Source organism: Myotis davidii, unplaced genomic scaffold, assembly GCF_000327345.1.
Source record: "Myotis davidii unplaced genomic scaffold, ASM32734v1 scaffold847, whole genome shotgun sequence".
In the NCBI taxonomy this organism is placed as follows: Eukaryota; Metazoa; Chordata; class Mammalia; order Chiroptera; family Vespertilionidae; genus Myotis; species Myotis davidii.
The window spans coordinates 1,263,215-1,279,293 of NW_006298049.1; the positions used below are offsets into that span (position 1 = coordinate 1,263,215).

At 43.1% G+C, this 16,079-nt stretch overlaps 1 protein-coding gene across 2 annotated transcripts in view; it reads left to right on the plus strand.

Annotated features, from left to right (window-relative positions):
• Positions 1-16,079, plus strand: part of FRMD6 (FERM domain containing 6) — a 40,229-nt gene that overhangs the window by 17,859 nt on the left and 6,291 nt on the right. For both annotated transcript variants that reach the window (XM_015570496.1, XM_015570497.1), the window contains exons 6-11: positions 1,042-1,197; positions 4,514-4,579; positions 5,391-5,459; positions 8,033-8,207; positions 12,718-13,053; positions 14,487-14,617. In XM_015570496.1, coding sequence (XP_015425982.1) covers positions 1,042-1,197; positions 4,514-4,579; positions 5,391-5,459; positions 8,033-8,207; positions 12,718-13,053; positions 14,487-14,617 — 933 coding nt within the window. The remainder of the gene's footprint in view (positions 1-1,041; positions 1,198-4,513; positions 4,580-5,390; positions 5,460-8,032; positions 8,208-12,717; positions 13,054-14,486; positions 14,618-16,079) is intronic.

Consider the following 16,079-nt stretch of genomic DNA (forward strand, 5'->3'; position numbering starts at 1 on the left):
AAAGTCACTGCTTCAGTACCCTTACAGATACTATTTTCTGTGTGTTCTCTGACCTGAACAAGGCTCACAAGTACTGATATAGATGACCTTCATGTAAAAGGCATCAAGAAAGAAAAATCTGTAATTTGAGTTCTCAGTAAAACTTGAAAATTGGCCAATAATTTATCATGCTTAATTCAATAGAAAGAAACAAAAAAATGTCAGTATCTATAAAACATTTTGAAACTAAAAATCCTCTAATTTTTTTTTATTCTGATGATTTTAAACATCACTCTAGTTTCCTTTGTGTAATTCCACACCTGATAATCCTTATGAAATCAGGTAGGACCTTTAACAATCGACACCTTTCTCTGAGCCTGCAGCCGCTGGATACTGAGTACTTTTGACACCTAAAAGCTCAGGCTGTTATCTGATGAAAATATCAGCCACAGTTCATTATAATGAATGTATGAAATAAATTGTTTTCTCGTAAGTATCCAGTAGACTGTTCATATCAGCCTCTTATGCAAAAACCACACGTTTCAGAGAATTTCTCGCCGTCCCCTGCCTTTTTTTGGATTAACATTTAGAGTCTCCCACGCTGTGGCTGTGATTTTGGAAGAGTTAAGTAGGATCCAGAACCTGAAGATGTGCGGACAGGAGATGTATTTCATGGTACCAGTAATTTTGCAAGTATAAGGAAAGATATGTACAAAATTTTGCAAGTTTGCATGGTTTTGTCTTTGGTTTGATTTTTTTTTTTTTTTTTTTTTTTGGTTCCTGGTGAGTTTAAAGCCAAGAGAACATACTTTTCCCATTTCTTGTGATTTTTCTTCTCAGATATTCAATACTGCAGCTAAATTGGCTTTGTCACTTTGAGTATTAGCTGATTCAGCCTCGTACTATAACCGATGGTGAAGACAGAGTGAACGTGGGAGTGTTCTAGTGGATGTTAGCCAGTTGATATGGTTTGTTTAGGTCCTTGTCCTTCTGTCACTTACGGGTGAGGGTGTGTACACCCCCCGACAAATGTTGCATTGCATGCCCGTTGTATTCCAACAGGTTGTTGCCAAGAGAGGGAAGGACTACATCCTGAAGCACATTCCAAACATGCACAAAGATCAGTTTGCACTGACCGCTTCCGAGGCTCATCTTAAATACATCAAAGAGGCCGTCCGGCTGGACGACGTCGCCGTCCACTACTACAGACTGTATAAGGTACAGACGGCCATGTGCCTGCAGCTTCCGAGAAAAAACTCCTTCTCCATCACAAGGGGCGTTTATTTAACCTCTCGGTTCACTTTTTAAAGGGCTTTGAAAAGAGTTTCACATTGGCCCGCTGTCTGTCACCGCAGGTCATCTCGGAGCGGGTGATGCTTTTTCTCGGCCTGGGAGCAGGATGCAGGCTCTCCTGGTCCTAACGCTGTGATAACACGGGGCTGCATATTGTGAATCTGGCTTTTCCGTGAACAGAAATACCGTAGTTGTTTTTCTCCTCTCCAAATCTGCAGTTCTGTCTTGGGGAGTGACATTGGCAACTTCTTCGATCATTGGTTTTTAATATTCCCCAAAGTGAAGTCACACAGCATCAGATCCATTAGTAACCAGAGCCTCACAATGACAGCAAGTGCTTATTGAGTCCTGTGTTTATGGGGCACCCTTTATATTTATCCTTTAAAAAAATTCCTCAATTCTGTAAGATGGGAACTGTAATCTTCATTTTACAGACAAGGAAACAGACTAAAGGCCACCAAACCAGTAGGTGACAAGGCCAGGATCCAACCCAAGCCTAATCAGAGCCTGTGTGCTTTCTCCACCGAACTCTCTGATGTGTGTCACTCCCTTCTGTGTCCTGTGTATCCCTAGCCTCATTGTTTCAGAGGTCAGAGGCCACACACCCAAGTAACAATTGAGGCCAGGCTCTGCGGGGAATCCCTCACACTACATTTATGGGATCCTGTCTTCTCTCCCCCTCCACCTCCTCCCCACTCGTGGCCATATTTCACTCCTGAATCCCCACTTATGTACCCAGAGGTATATTCTCCAACCGAATAGGATGAAGTGGTTCAGAGAGTGGTCTATTGAGCCTAACTTGTGGGATTGACTCCTAGCTTCACCTCTTACCATGTGGCCTTAGACCAGTTATTACTTAGCCTCTCTGCTTCAGTTTCCCATCGTTAGATGGGGATGGTAATGACCTACCTCTGAGGTTCATTGAATAGGCAAAGGACAATGGATAAAAGGTGCTTCAAGCAGTTGTTATATCACTGTTACTATGCTTGGTATCACTTCATAGCCTTTGGTATCACTCCCTACCCACTGGTCTAGCACCCCTAGACCATTGGATGTACTGCTGGTGAGCACATTGCCTGGTTCAGAAAACTTAGAAAGGGACCAAAGGATGGTATTTCTTCTCTCTTCCATGTTTAAGAGGTGCACTGTTAATGCCCTGTCATCTTTGAAAGGCATAATTGAGTTCCATAATATCTTTTTGGCTAAATTCCTAAAGGACTTAGCTATCTTTGTTTTTTTCCTTTAATTTTATTTGTGACAATTTATAGGAAAAAATGCAAATAAATGACATTTTTGACAATCAGCTTATAATTTTAAAATGTATGAGTATTAATAATGCATTGAAAAGACTGCAGCTTTGGAATCAGATATCCTATATAATAAAAGGCTAATATGCAAATTGTTCCCTTGACCAGAAGTTCAACCAACTGCCTGCAGCTCCTCCCCCAGGCCCCGCCCCCGATCGCCCCTCCCTCTCCCCCCAATCCAGGTTGGGGCTGGCCTGCCAACCTCCCATGTCCCCTCCCCCAAGCCGGCCTGGCCCTGCACAAATTCATGCACCGGGCCTCTAGTCACTTAAAAACCCTATATTACCACTGATAATTACTGGATCCTAGGTAAATATAAATAATCCTGGGCCATCTATTAAGTGGGAATGATTCCATACATTTCCAACATTGGGGAAATTCTATGAGATAAAGAATCTGAAATAACCAAGTGAAGTGTCTAGTACATTAGTGATTCTTATTTGATAAGGAAATTTAGTATTTAAAAAAATCCTATTGGCCCTGGCCAGGTAGCTCAGTTAGTTAGAGCAGCATCCCCTAAGGTTATAGGTTTGTTCCCTGATTAGGACACATAAAAGAATCAACCAATGAATGCATAAATAAGTGGAACAAATAGATGTTTCTCTACCCCCCTCCCCTACCCCATCTCCTGCTCTCTCTTTCTAAAAATCAATTTTTAAAATCCTATTAAGAATCATTTAGTGAAGTAGATATCCTCAATTTATCTTGTGTAAAAATCTTTCAAACTTACTTAAAGTGTGGTACTTCTACATGGCATGGAAAATGACTCTAGTCTGCTTAAAATGAGATAATTAATCATAGTAATGTAACTGAATGAAGTGGGAAATAATATTGCCTCATGGACAGAATTTTTATTCTTCGGAGAAGTCAAGTGGCAGCCACTAAAACTGCTTCATTTAAGGCCTGGTTACAAAATGGAAATAAGGTAGATGGAGGATAGGAAACGTCCTGAAAAAGAAAAAAAAACAAATTCCGTGCTCCCTTTCCAGTACTGCACACCTCATACATGCACAGCCCGCTTTTTTATGAGCACAGTCTTCAGGAAACAATCAGAACGGCCTTGAAAGGGAAATTGGCCTAAACTCATAATGATGGATTGGTTTCTCTTACTATATATGCCTTTCGTGATGTAAAAATACGTTGGTTGGAAAAAAAACAACCCAAAGAGTAAAAATAGGCTATGTCTTCTCTTTTCTGTGCCTGGTGAGGACGCATTTTCAAAAAATACTTCTTAACCATGTTCCTGGGGAAAATGGCACTATAATAAAGATCTGTACATATTTATTGTTTGTACTGAGAAATCTTATAGTTACTTAATCATATTATGTCTCTTCTATTTTATACTTTATATTTTATATACACTTTTACAGATGAGCACTTAAAAAGATGTTGCCAAAGTTCTAAGTACATTCTTTTTTTTAAAGTGTTTATTGTTAAAAGCATTACATGTCCCCTTCTTCTCCGTTGACCCATTCTAGCCCACCCCCCACCCCAGGCCTTCACCACACTATTGTCTGTGTCCATGGGTTATGCATACATGCATATAAGTTCTTTGGCTGATCTCTTCCCACCTGAGTACATTCTTAATTGGAGAATTTTTTTTCCTTATGTAGTTATACGTTATTGTTTATAGTTTATGGGTTAGCTGGTAGTATACATTCTACCAGCTAACCCAGTGAAATGTATACCACTTTGGTAAGTAATAATTGAGCATTTAAAAAATAAGTACTTTTTAAAAAAACTAACCGATATAAAACTTTATTATTTGTCCTCATGAGAGACCCTTAAATATTTAGGCTTGCCTGTGATCTTAGCTTCTGAGCTGGGAGATTTACCCAGTTTTTAACATATAAAATCTGGTGCATCTCAGAATTTAATTGACTTTATATTCAAGGTTCTAACGTAGACATCTTCATAAAATTTTATTTCTCCAGGATAAAAGGGAAATTGAAGCTTCTCTGACCCTCGGGCTGACCATGCGGGGAATACAGATTTTCCAGGTGAGTAAATGAGAGAACTAAGTGTCCAGTAGGCACTGCTCTGTCTCCCAGTGACAGTCCTTCTGTGGTCCCTTGATAGGTTCACCGGTCCTTTTTGGCCACGGATTGGTCATTGCTTCCTGTTTGTGTGCACAGATGAGGACGATGTGGGATAGACCAAGGGATCCACTCTAAACCATGTAGTAACAAGTCTCCCAGAACAGAAAACAAAACGCCAAAGATTGGCCCACGTTCACCACTTTTTCTGTGTCATTGACGTTAAATATACTCTTGTATATTTTTGTCCTCTGGAGCATTTATAATTCTAAAGATGACATGTGCATACAGTGCCTGAGCAGATGTTTTAATTCCCGTTACACTTTTCTGATAAAGCTTGTCCCTTGAGTAAGTAGGTGGGATGGTGCTACAGCCATTGGCAAGGGGGAGAAAAAGACTCTTTCTGGGAGAGCTGGGAGAGTATCAGGATATCTTTTCTTTGATGTAGGCAAAATATCCAAGGATGAAGTCTGAGTACCTTGTCTCGTCTCCTGAATGCCCGAGTCTTTCGGACTTTTTATTTAAATTTTAGGGATAGGCCAAAGAGGAAAGATTGCCTGGAAAGGGCAGTTAATGATGCAGTCACTTGGGAACCGGAAACTACTGAATCCTATCACTAATCTTTTAATTACTGTCTGCACATCTCCAAAGAGAGCTGAGGGCCTCTTTCGGATTTTAATTAATGTATTTTAGTTTTCTGGGAGATAAATTAGAGCCATTTTAGTGTCTGTCAGTTTCGTCAGTAACTCTATATGCATTATAATTCTTCCCACAGAATTTAGATGAAGAGAAACAATTACTTTATGACTTCCCCTGGACAAATGTTGGAAAGTTGGTATTTGTGGTAAGTTTAAAATAACTGGCTAAAATAAATTACTCAGTTGTTTGTTTGTTTTTGGAATTTTGTTGTTTCTTGTTTTTTAAAACAATATTGTCCCAGACACAAAAGTTGATATTTTTAAGAAGTCAGCAGTGAAGATAATTAGATTTCTTATATTCTTATGTCACTCATCAGTAGAACAGCTAAAATTAAAGAATTTTATAGCAAAATAAATTACTAATTTTAATTTGTGTGCCTGGTCTTCACCACACTACTCTAAGTTATTCTACTTGCAAAAGAAATGTAGTGAGAAAAGTACAAGATGAGTTCATCAAATAGAATTATTTTAAAAGTGTACAGCAGAGGGATTAGAAAATAGAAAACCATAATCACAGGGTAAGTTCTCTTCGTGTGGGGCCGGCCAGTTCCTTTGGAAATTACTTCCTTTGAAGAAGGAATAAAGAGTGATATAAAAAGATGTTTCTATTAATATCTGATTCTTTGAAACTCATCATTATAAAGAAAGGTCTATAGTTCTTAACAGGAAAAATACCTTTATTTTTAGGATATTTTTAGAGAAAATTTATGATTTTTCCAGCTGTTTCTTTACTTTGCTAGCTATCTCCATTTCTTAGTAGACTTCAAAGAATTACAGTTAACAGTGTGTCTGTCTAGTAGTCATTAAAATCCACAATTTTCTTTTGTTCAGAAACTACTGAAAAAAATACACAAAGAAAGGAGGGAAATAAGGATTTGTCCACATGGGCCTCTCTCCCCTAAGGAAGATGGCCTATATAAATAAAGGGTTGTATTGCCAAATAGCACTGGGCACTGATTCCACACTGTCCTGTGAGTCAGAAGACCTGTTCCTGACTTTACATTACTTTAATTACTTGGGCACAGTTCAATCTGATTTCACTTTACTCCTACTTTAAGCGCGGCCTGACCTGCCTCCTCCCCACTGCTCTCCTTTGTTCCAGCTCTTTGTGAAAGGATCTGGGCTGTTTGAAAATGAGTACATTATTGCCAGACTTGCCCCTTTCATGTCCCACACTAAGTAGTCATAAAATGCATTTCTGGAATTGAGTGTTTTAAGGGTCCTGGACTCAGTGGATCTAGTTTTGCGTCATACTCATCTGAGGAGCGTGTTGAAGTTACAGACTTTTGGGCCTCGCCCTCCTCTCCTAGAGATTTTCTATTCGGTGACTGTGGGTTGGAGAGGAGGAATCTGCTTTGACAGACTTCCCAGGTGCAGCCAGCCCAGCCCTGCCTAGCTGTGTGACCTTGAGCAAATTGCTTAACCTCTCTGTGCCTTAGTTTCTTCATTTCAAATTGAGGGTGAGGATTAATGAGTTACATCTGCTTTCAGCTTGTTAAGTATCAGTTGTTACTGTTCTAGCATTGGGGTCCACCGATGGTCTTTTAAAGAAGTCCAGAGGTGAAAAATTCTATCCCTGTCTGAGTTACACAAACCCATATTGCTTTGTACCCACTTCAAGTTAGAGTGTGCCTCCCTCTTCGCTTCACTTCTCCTGTCTGGCTGAGAATCTTCGTATCTGGAATACTCCGTTTTGTAGTTCTGCTGCTGCTTTATTCATTATTAAGAAAGTGAAAGAAATTCAAAATATTCTAGCACTGTAAGGAACTCTGCCAGACTCTCGCCCTCAACTTCGAACACTATGTTAATGATCCCAGGCTTAAGGAATGTGATTCCTTATATCTCTATTGATAGACACTTAGAGCTCTTCTTTCTCTTCCTTGTCCCATCCCACTGCTATCTCTGTAGCTTCCGGCTTAGAGAAGTTTTATATTTTTTCTAAACCCTAAATAGGTATCCAGTATTTTTCACCATCATAATTCTATTTATTTCCTTCCCGGAATTTATCATAAGCTATAATTATTCTGTGTGTTAATTTACCATCTGTCCCACCAGAATGTGTCTCCCGGAGGGTGGGGAGCTTGTCTGTCCTGTTCACTGTTGTTTCCTCGGTGTCTGTCTAGCGCAGGGATCGGTAGACAGTGCGTGTTCCACAAATACTTGAATGCATTCCGCTTGTGGAACTTGTTTGCTGAGTTAAGTGTTGGGATTGCATTTGAGGTTGAGGATGCTGCATGACGGGCCCTTCTCTTCTCCATTATATAAATGGCCTGACCAGCCAGAGACACCGAAGATCTTCCTCAACTGTCACCCCCAGTCAGTGATTACCAGAAGACCCTCGCTAGACCCTTTCCTGAATTTTGGGTAACCCTCTGTCTCTGACAGTTTTGAAAGGGAACACAGTACTTTATGTCTCAGCAAATTTCGAATGGAGCTTTATACGGTAAGTCCTCACTCAAAGTCATCCACAGGTACAGCGACTTTAAGCAAAATGACGTGCAACAAAACCAGTTTTACTGTAGGCTAATTGATAGAAACAAGAGTTGCGTTCCCATAGCAACTCATCAACGTTGTGATGAAACGATGTTATCCAAGGACCTGCTGCACATCGTTTTCGCAATCTGTAGTTTTCCTTACCAAGCAGACAACGAAGGAGACCTGGGCAAATCAGAGACTTGGCTTCCCGAATCTGCATCTGATTTATGCTTCCCCTCCCCAGGGTAAGAAATTTGAGATTTTGCCAGATGGCCTGCCCTCAGCCAGGAAGCTCATATACTACACGGGGTGCCCCCTGCGCTCCAGGCACCTCCTGCAGCTGCTGAGCAACAGCCACCGCCTCTACATGAACCTGCAGCCCATCCTGCGCCACATCCGGAAGCTGGAGGAAAACGAAGGTATCGCAGGCTCCTGCGGGGTGGGATTTGGGGGCCAGGACTCTCCCAATTTAGTGCAGCCTCCTCTTTCCATGCCAGCACTGTTCCAGAAGGCAAGGGTCGCCTTGGTGCCAGCAGCTGCACCCATCCCAAATGCTGAGGTGTTCCCTGTCGTTGAGCTGCCCCTGGTGTAGTCTCTTTAACTTATCCCACGCTTGGCTTGAAAATGCTTGTGAGAAGCCACCATGTGAAGGTTCAGGCCAAGGTTTAGCTGCATCTCAGAGCTCCGTGTCTCCACGGATCCACGTTGGTTCTATTATCCGAGGGCAATCTGAAATTGCTTCCAATGAAGTGGGTCACGGAAATGGCTGCAGTCTCTCTTCTTGACTGCGGGGAGGCCCCGACGTCTGCCCTAGCAAAAATGGCAAAGGAGGGAGAAATTTTCACCTGAGGATTTTACCAGCCAGTCCTGTGGGGGCTGGGCTGAGACACAGACAGTCTATTAGGAACCCCAGCGTCCTGGGCCAAAGTTGACACATGGTGAAGAAGAGGGAGGCAGAGAGGGCCTCTAAGAGCAACTTTACAGTATTAATACTTTACAGTATTACAGTATTAAGCTCGTGGTTAACCCTTTATCTTGGGTTATGGCACCCTGGAGTTACTCCTCTTAATACCCCCAACTTCTGATCCCCCAAAAGGCTACTTCACATATTTGTTTATTTTTTAATGCCTTCCATTTATTTTGCATATTCATGTTGTACTAATTCTTGGTAATGCGATTAGATTAGTAGATTTTAGGGGGTTGCATGATCATTAGGATGCAGATTCATATCGGAGGTCCATGTCCGAAACAGATTTTGACCTCTTAGATCCAACCTTTCCCACAGAAACAAGGCAATACCTGCTCTCTCTGAGCAAGCAAAACACCTTAGAGAGATTTACACGTCTGATCGATTTCCTTTCCAAAGCTGCCTCTGTCTAAATGAGACCCCATTTGGTGATGTCACTGTCATTTAATTAGCGATTAGAACGTGAATCATCTCCCACTGTCTGCCACCACGCTGCACCTGTCTTCGGAGAGAGTGGGTAAAAATGTCAGGTGTATTGGCTTCCGCCGCTGCCAGACTGCCAGTCCTTCCCCAGATGACTCATCGGTATGACAAATATATCTCTCCGATGCTGACATGAATATTAAAGAGAATTCAGACAGGAAAAGGTTCTGAGGAAACTTGCGAGGATGGGTAGGAGACTTAGTGGGGTGCAGAGCCCATTGTTTGCCAAGTCAGCCTCGTTCCTAATTGATGCCTTGAGAAGTTCATTTATTCCACCAGCTCTCCACCAGCAGCCTTTTAGTAAATTCTTGTTTAGGGGACTGTAGGGGGAGCTCTTTAGAGCCCATAAGAGGGAATGAACCATAGCGTTTAAGGTAAACTACCCAGCATGTACCGGGTGCATTTGTGGGCTTACATGTACAGGGCAATAAAGGAATGAAAAATTTGTAAACTGGATCTTTTATTTGGCAAGTGTAGATAGATTTGGAAAGGAAGTCTTTTTTTCTTCTTCTTCTTCTTCCAAAGAAAACACATTTAATTTCTTCTACTTAAAGATCCCTCCAGGTCTGAGGAAAAATTGAAACTAAGTTCCTCTGGACCAGCCTTGGTCCACTTATCTCACCCGCACTTAAAGCCCTTTTTCAATATTGGCTCAGCAAAAAGAGCAGCACAAAAAGAATCTTACTTTTCTTAATTACATTTCATTTAGAGTTACCTTGTCTGAAATACTGTTTTAGCGTTTTATAGCAGCAAATATTCACAAGAATTCTCCCATAGTATTCAGAAGAGAAGTGCCTTTGTCATTAGAAAGGTGTTAACCCAACTTTATTCAGTAACTAGAGCTTATTCTTAAGACATATCTACAGAGGTCACATCGCCTGCATTCGATTTTAAAATCATGTGTGAAAACCTTTGCGGTCGCTGGGCTTTTCCACAGAGGGAATAAAAGCACACTGGCATGTTGAGCATCTTCACTCTTGATGCCAGTGACTGCGAAGGGGATGAGAAGTTGCATTTTGCATTCCTTCGAACAAATTTCTGCATTATTTCAGCATTTCCCTCAGTTTGTAGCCGAGTGGTGTGAAGCTTCTTAAATGTTTGCAGAGGGTCTAAGTCAGTGATGGCGAACCTGTGACACGCATGTCAGAGGTGACACGCGAACTCATTTTTTTCTTGGTTGATTTTTCTTTGTTGACTGGCATTTAAATATGTAAACTAAATACCAAAAATATAAGTCTTTGTTTTACTATGGTTGCAAATATCAAAAAATTTCTGTATGTGACACGGCACCAGAGTTAAGTTAGGGTTTTTCAAAATGCTGACACGCCGAGCTCAAAAGGTTCGCCATCACTGGTCTAAGTAATGTAGCACTCACTTCAAAGGAGACAGAAGCCAGCCTCATGGTGAACCAGGGCTGCTGACACTCTGATGGGAAATATGTATACACAGGGCTCCTAGCAGGAGCGCAGGCTGGAGACTGCTTGTACCCCAGGGAGTGTACTAGTGAGTATGGGATACTAGGATTGGCTCCAAACCTACCTGGAAGCTGGGGTTAAAAAGACTCTTTGTAAAGATGTAGAAAAGCTTTTATTTATATTTATTTAGTTAGTTAGTTAGTTTTCAATATATATTTTTATTGTTTTCAGAATGGGAGAGATAAAAACATCAATGATGAGAGAAAATCATTGATTGGCTGCCTCCTGCAGGCCCCACAGCAGGGATTAAGCCCACAACCTGGGCATGTGCCCTGACTGGGAATTGAACCATGACCTCCTGGTTCATAGGTGGATGCTCAACCACTGAACCACACCGGCCAGACTAGAAAACTTTCAAATAATCAGATCCACATTTCCCAATTGTCTCAGACCTCCAATACCCTATAGCACTTTTTCCCTATTTCTCTTTTATTACTTTTTTTCCTTCACTTGCCACCCTTCTGAGGGTCACATGGCTATCTATTATTTTGAAAGTACAGTAAGTAGAAATGGTATGAGAATTTTGCAAATGCTTTTAGCTCTCATCTTCATGTCAACCCGTTGCCTTCAGAAAGCAGGAATCCTTAGAACCCAGGCTCACCCTAAAAAATGGGTTGGATGCACTTGTCTCAGTGGTGCATGTTGGGCTGTGATATCCAGCCCCAGTCTGCATTCTCTGTGGCTACACACACATGCCTTTGTGTTCCAGCCCGATTCCTTAGAATTGACAGGAAAGGGCTGGAGCCCAGAAACGCACGCCCCGCCGTCACCTAGCATCTTTCCATTATGCATCCAGCAAAGCGTATCATCATCTTCTCTTTCTGCTGATGCTCATTCCCTCTCGGGAGCCTGTGGCGATGATACTTCAGAGCTGGAACCAGACACCAGCAGTGCGAGTGTTTTTATTTAACCAAGAAACAGGACAATTAAATCTGCCATCAGCCCCCTGAGGACCCAATTAGTCTCCTTGTTAGCAGCTTCTGAGATAATATCAACTTAATGTTTCCCAAATGCACTCTCCATTGTTAGCATTGTTCTAAGGTGTCATTTCTCCTCCGAATTAAAAGCACAAGGAAGCTAAGCTATCGTTCTGTTTTAAATTTCTGACGTGAAGCACAAAAATAATGTTTTTGTGTCAGGAGTGCCCCTGCACCTCAGCTGTAACTTTGTGCTTGATGTACTGACTGGGTTAGCACTTGATGAAAGAGACTTTCAGTGATGTGTCTCTGCATGTGACACGTTCAGGAACATTTTTACCAATCAGAGGCCACGTGACACACCAGCCGTGTCGTGATGACTGTGTTTTCTAACTAGATGAGAAAGTCTCACTAATTCAGCCTAAACGGAGAAAAGCAGTCTTCGCTAATGTTAACCTAAATTTTAGAGTTACCTGAAAGAAATTCTCAGAAGAATCATTTTTTTTAAAATTGTATTCAACAAGTTGGAGCTAAACAAACAGTGGACCAAATGAACAGAGGAAATGAATGGCAAATAGCATACTTATGTTTATTCAACAGTCTCCTATAGTAGTGTTTCTGAAATTACCTGTGGGGGAAGGACCAGGTTTTTTAAATTTCTAATCCACTGTGGACTGATACTTCTGCAAAATACAAAAGTCACAGTGGTGGCTGCCATGACAGTGTCAGGTTGCTCTCACACTTTCTAAATGTTCATTCTCAGTTACTGAACTTATTTCACTGCGGGACCAGTAACAGTTTACTGACACGAGGTGGTCGGTCAAGGAGCAGCCTTCTTCTCTGGTGTTGGAAGCTTTAGAACCCTGTGTAGTTTATGCGCTCCCCTCAAATGTGCCGTCCTGGCTTTTATTCACTTGGCGGTGTTCTTAGGTGGAGAGCCTGCCAGAATTAGGACCACTTTCCAGTCACTAGATTCTGAGAGTGAACTTGTACTTGATCTTGGCCTGATGACTGACTCACGTAAGCTCCCCATCCGGTCCCCGTCTGGGTTGAGTGAGATGGCGATCGGTTGTTTCTTCCCAAACAGAGAAGAAGCAGTACCGGGAATCTTACATCAGTGACAACCTGGACCTTGACATGGACCAGCTGGAGAAGCGGTCCCGGGCCAGCGGGAGCAGCGTGGGCAGCATGAAGCATAAGCGCCTGTCCCGTCACTCCACCGCCAGCCACAGCAGTTCCCACACCTCGGGCATCGAGGCGGACACCAAGCCTCGGGACCCGGGGCCGGAGGACAGCTACTCCGGCAGCGCCATCCACCGCAAGCTGAAGACCTGCAGCTCGATGACCAGCCACGGCAGCTCCCACACCTCAGGGGTGGAGAGCGGTGGCAAGGACCGGCTGGAAGAGGACTCGCAGGACGATGGTAACCTTTCCCCCCGGCCCACTGAGCCGACAGGACAGCCCCGTCCTCATGGCTCATTTCTTTTTCTCTCCTAGTTGTTTCTCAGGTATTAGTTCTACAGAATTAGTTCTGCAGACCAACTAAGAAGTAGTAAAATAGAGAGAAAGTCTCATGCCACCTTCCCCAGTTACTTGATTGGGTTGTTTGTGAACAAAACATCCCTCTAGTCATGAGCCTTTGCCACCACAGGGTTGGGTGGTTGTGGATTCTAAGTTTTAGGATTTTATATGGAGTAGAAGTTAGTCCCACAGCCCTTGGGTCTGCATTTCTGATTTCCACATGAAATAAGCATGGGTTAGGACAACAGATTGGATTCAATGATAGTGACATAAATGTCTTGAACTTTCAAAAAAAAATTTTTTTTGAGTCCAGGCCATTTCATTAATTAGTATTTCTTAAATACTTCTCAGATCACCAGAACGCTAGGGAGTATAAAAGAAACACAGCACCTGGCCGCTTAACTCTGTGGTGAGGAAATAAGATGAGACAGACAGCCTGTATCAGCCAAACTTAGCATTTGTTTACATCTTTTTTATTATTTTTCTGCCTCAAATAAATGCAACAGCATTCAGGTTTGGGGAAGAGATACTGACTCCATTAAGGAAAGCTGCAGAACATGTTTGGTTGCTATAGTGGTAGGACAACAGATTGGATTCAATGATAGTCACATAAATGTCTTGAACTTTCCAAAAAAAAGAATTTTGAGTCCAGACCATTTCATTAATTAGTATTTCTTAAATACTTCTCAGATCACCAGAACCCTAGGGAGTATAAAAGAAACACAGCACCTGGCCACTTAACTCTGTGGCAAGGAAATAAGATGAGCCTGTATCAGCCAAACCTAGCATTTGTTTACATATTTTTTATTATTTTTCTGCCTCAAATAAATGCTATATATAGCAATCAGGTTTGGGGAAGAGATACTGACTCCATTAAGGAAAGCTGCAGAACATGTTTGGTTACTATAGAATTCATGTAGTAACCAAGTTGAGTCACAACTACCCTGAGACTAGGCAGCTATGGGCAGTGGGGAGCGCCATGAACTACTCATTCTGTGTCAACCGTCTGCTGTGGCATTAGCCAAATGAGCCATCGGTCTCCGTTTGCCCTGTGACGGAAGCAGGGTGGCAGAGCTTTTCTTCTTTCTTAAAGAGTAAACAACAATTGACAAGTCAGGGTGCTGGAAGACCTGTGGAGAACACAGCAGTCTTGTGAGAAAGAGAACGAATAGCATCTGTTTGAGAATTGTCCTGAGAGTGGACTGCTGTAGAGCCTCATACGCCAACTTATTTTCAAATACGAATAATTACATAGCTTCCCTCAGAATGTGGCTGTGCATTCTGGTGATCATTTCCCTTTCTGCCACTACATGTCTTTTCCCTTTTCTGTGTCAGAAATAGAGATGTTGGTTGATGACCCGAGGGACCTGGAGCAGCTGAACGAAGACTCGCTGGAGGTCAGCCCGGACATGTGCATCTACATCACGGAGGACATGCTCCTGTCGCGGAAGCTCAACCCACAGTCCCCGATGCTGCACTCTCCCATGCACATGGGCAGGGAACCAGATGAGTAAGGCCAGCACAGTCCCCCCACCCTGGCACTCACTCTGCAGGAGCGCGAGGAACCTTTGTGGCAGAAGCCCACTGGCTGGCCCAGCAGAACCCTGGCCTTCCGGTGCTCTGCCAGGAACACACCTGCGGTGGTGGCAGAATCCTCTGCCTGACCGACAGAAATCCGCAGGCCGGTGCTCTGGGCACGCTTAGCTTAGTCCTTCACCCAGCTTTCCTCCCTTCCTGCCCTTTTGTTTTATTGGGTTGAATTTTCCTTACAAGTACATTTCAATGTGCATTAAATATATACTCATAATTACATGCACATTACAGGTGCACAGACAGCACGCTCTCTCTCACTATGCATGTGTGTATCTGTGTTCATGAAACAGTATACATGAAAGTGCTTGTGGGGAGGGGGTACAACGGAAGCATTTAACACCGAAAGTTATTTCTATAGCCCACAGTCCCCAGTGCTGCACCTCTCCCATGCACATGGGCAGGGAATCAGATGAATAAAGCCAGCACAGTCCCCCCACCCTGGCACTCACTCTGCAGGAGCACGAGGAACCTTATGGCAGAAGCCCACTGGCTGGCCCAGCAGAACCCTGGCCTTCCGGTGCTCTGCCAGGAACACACCTGCGGTGGTGGCAGAATCCTCTGCCTGACCGACAGAAATCCGCAGGCCGGTGCTCTGGGCACGCTTAGCTTAGTCCTTCACCCAGCTTTCCTCCCTTCCTGCCCTTTTGTTTTATTGGGTTGAATTTTCCTTACAAGTACATTTCAATGTGCATTAAATATATACTCATAATTACATGCACATTACAGGTGCACAGACAGCACACTCTCTCTCACTATGCATGTGTGTATGTGTGTGCATGAAACAATATACACGAAAGTGCTTGTGGGGAGGGGGTACAAGGGAAGCATTTAACACCGAAAGTTATTTCTATAGGCACCTGCGGTGGTGGCAGAATCCTCTGCCTGACCGACAGAAATCCGCAGGCCGGTGCTCTGGGCACGCTTAGCTTAGTCCTTCACCCAGCTTTCCTCCCTTCCTGCCCTTTTGTTTTATTGGGTTGAATTTTCCTTACAAGTACATTTCAATGATGTCTTGGGGATGCTTCACTCACATGCCAGGGGCTCATAACGAAGTGTCAGCCCTGGATTTCTATTTCCAAGTTTCTGCAGGTTGCCCCTAAGCACTGGGGTGATTAGGGACCCTGCTGATCTCCACTGTGGCCTCCCATTTCAGGCTCTTACCAGTGAGGGGATTGCCTCAGGAGGTATGGGCCACAGTGTCCCTGTCGGCCAAGAAGAGCTTCTGTGAACTGAGCGCGTTCCGTGTGCAGGCCCTGTACTTGGTGCTTTTTATGCACATGTTCTTTAATCATCGTAAAACTCTCTTGATAGGTGCTGCTGTCAGCACCCTGAAGA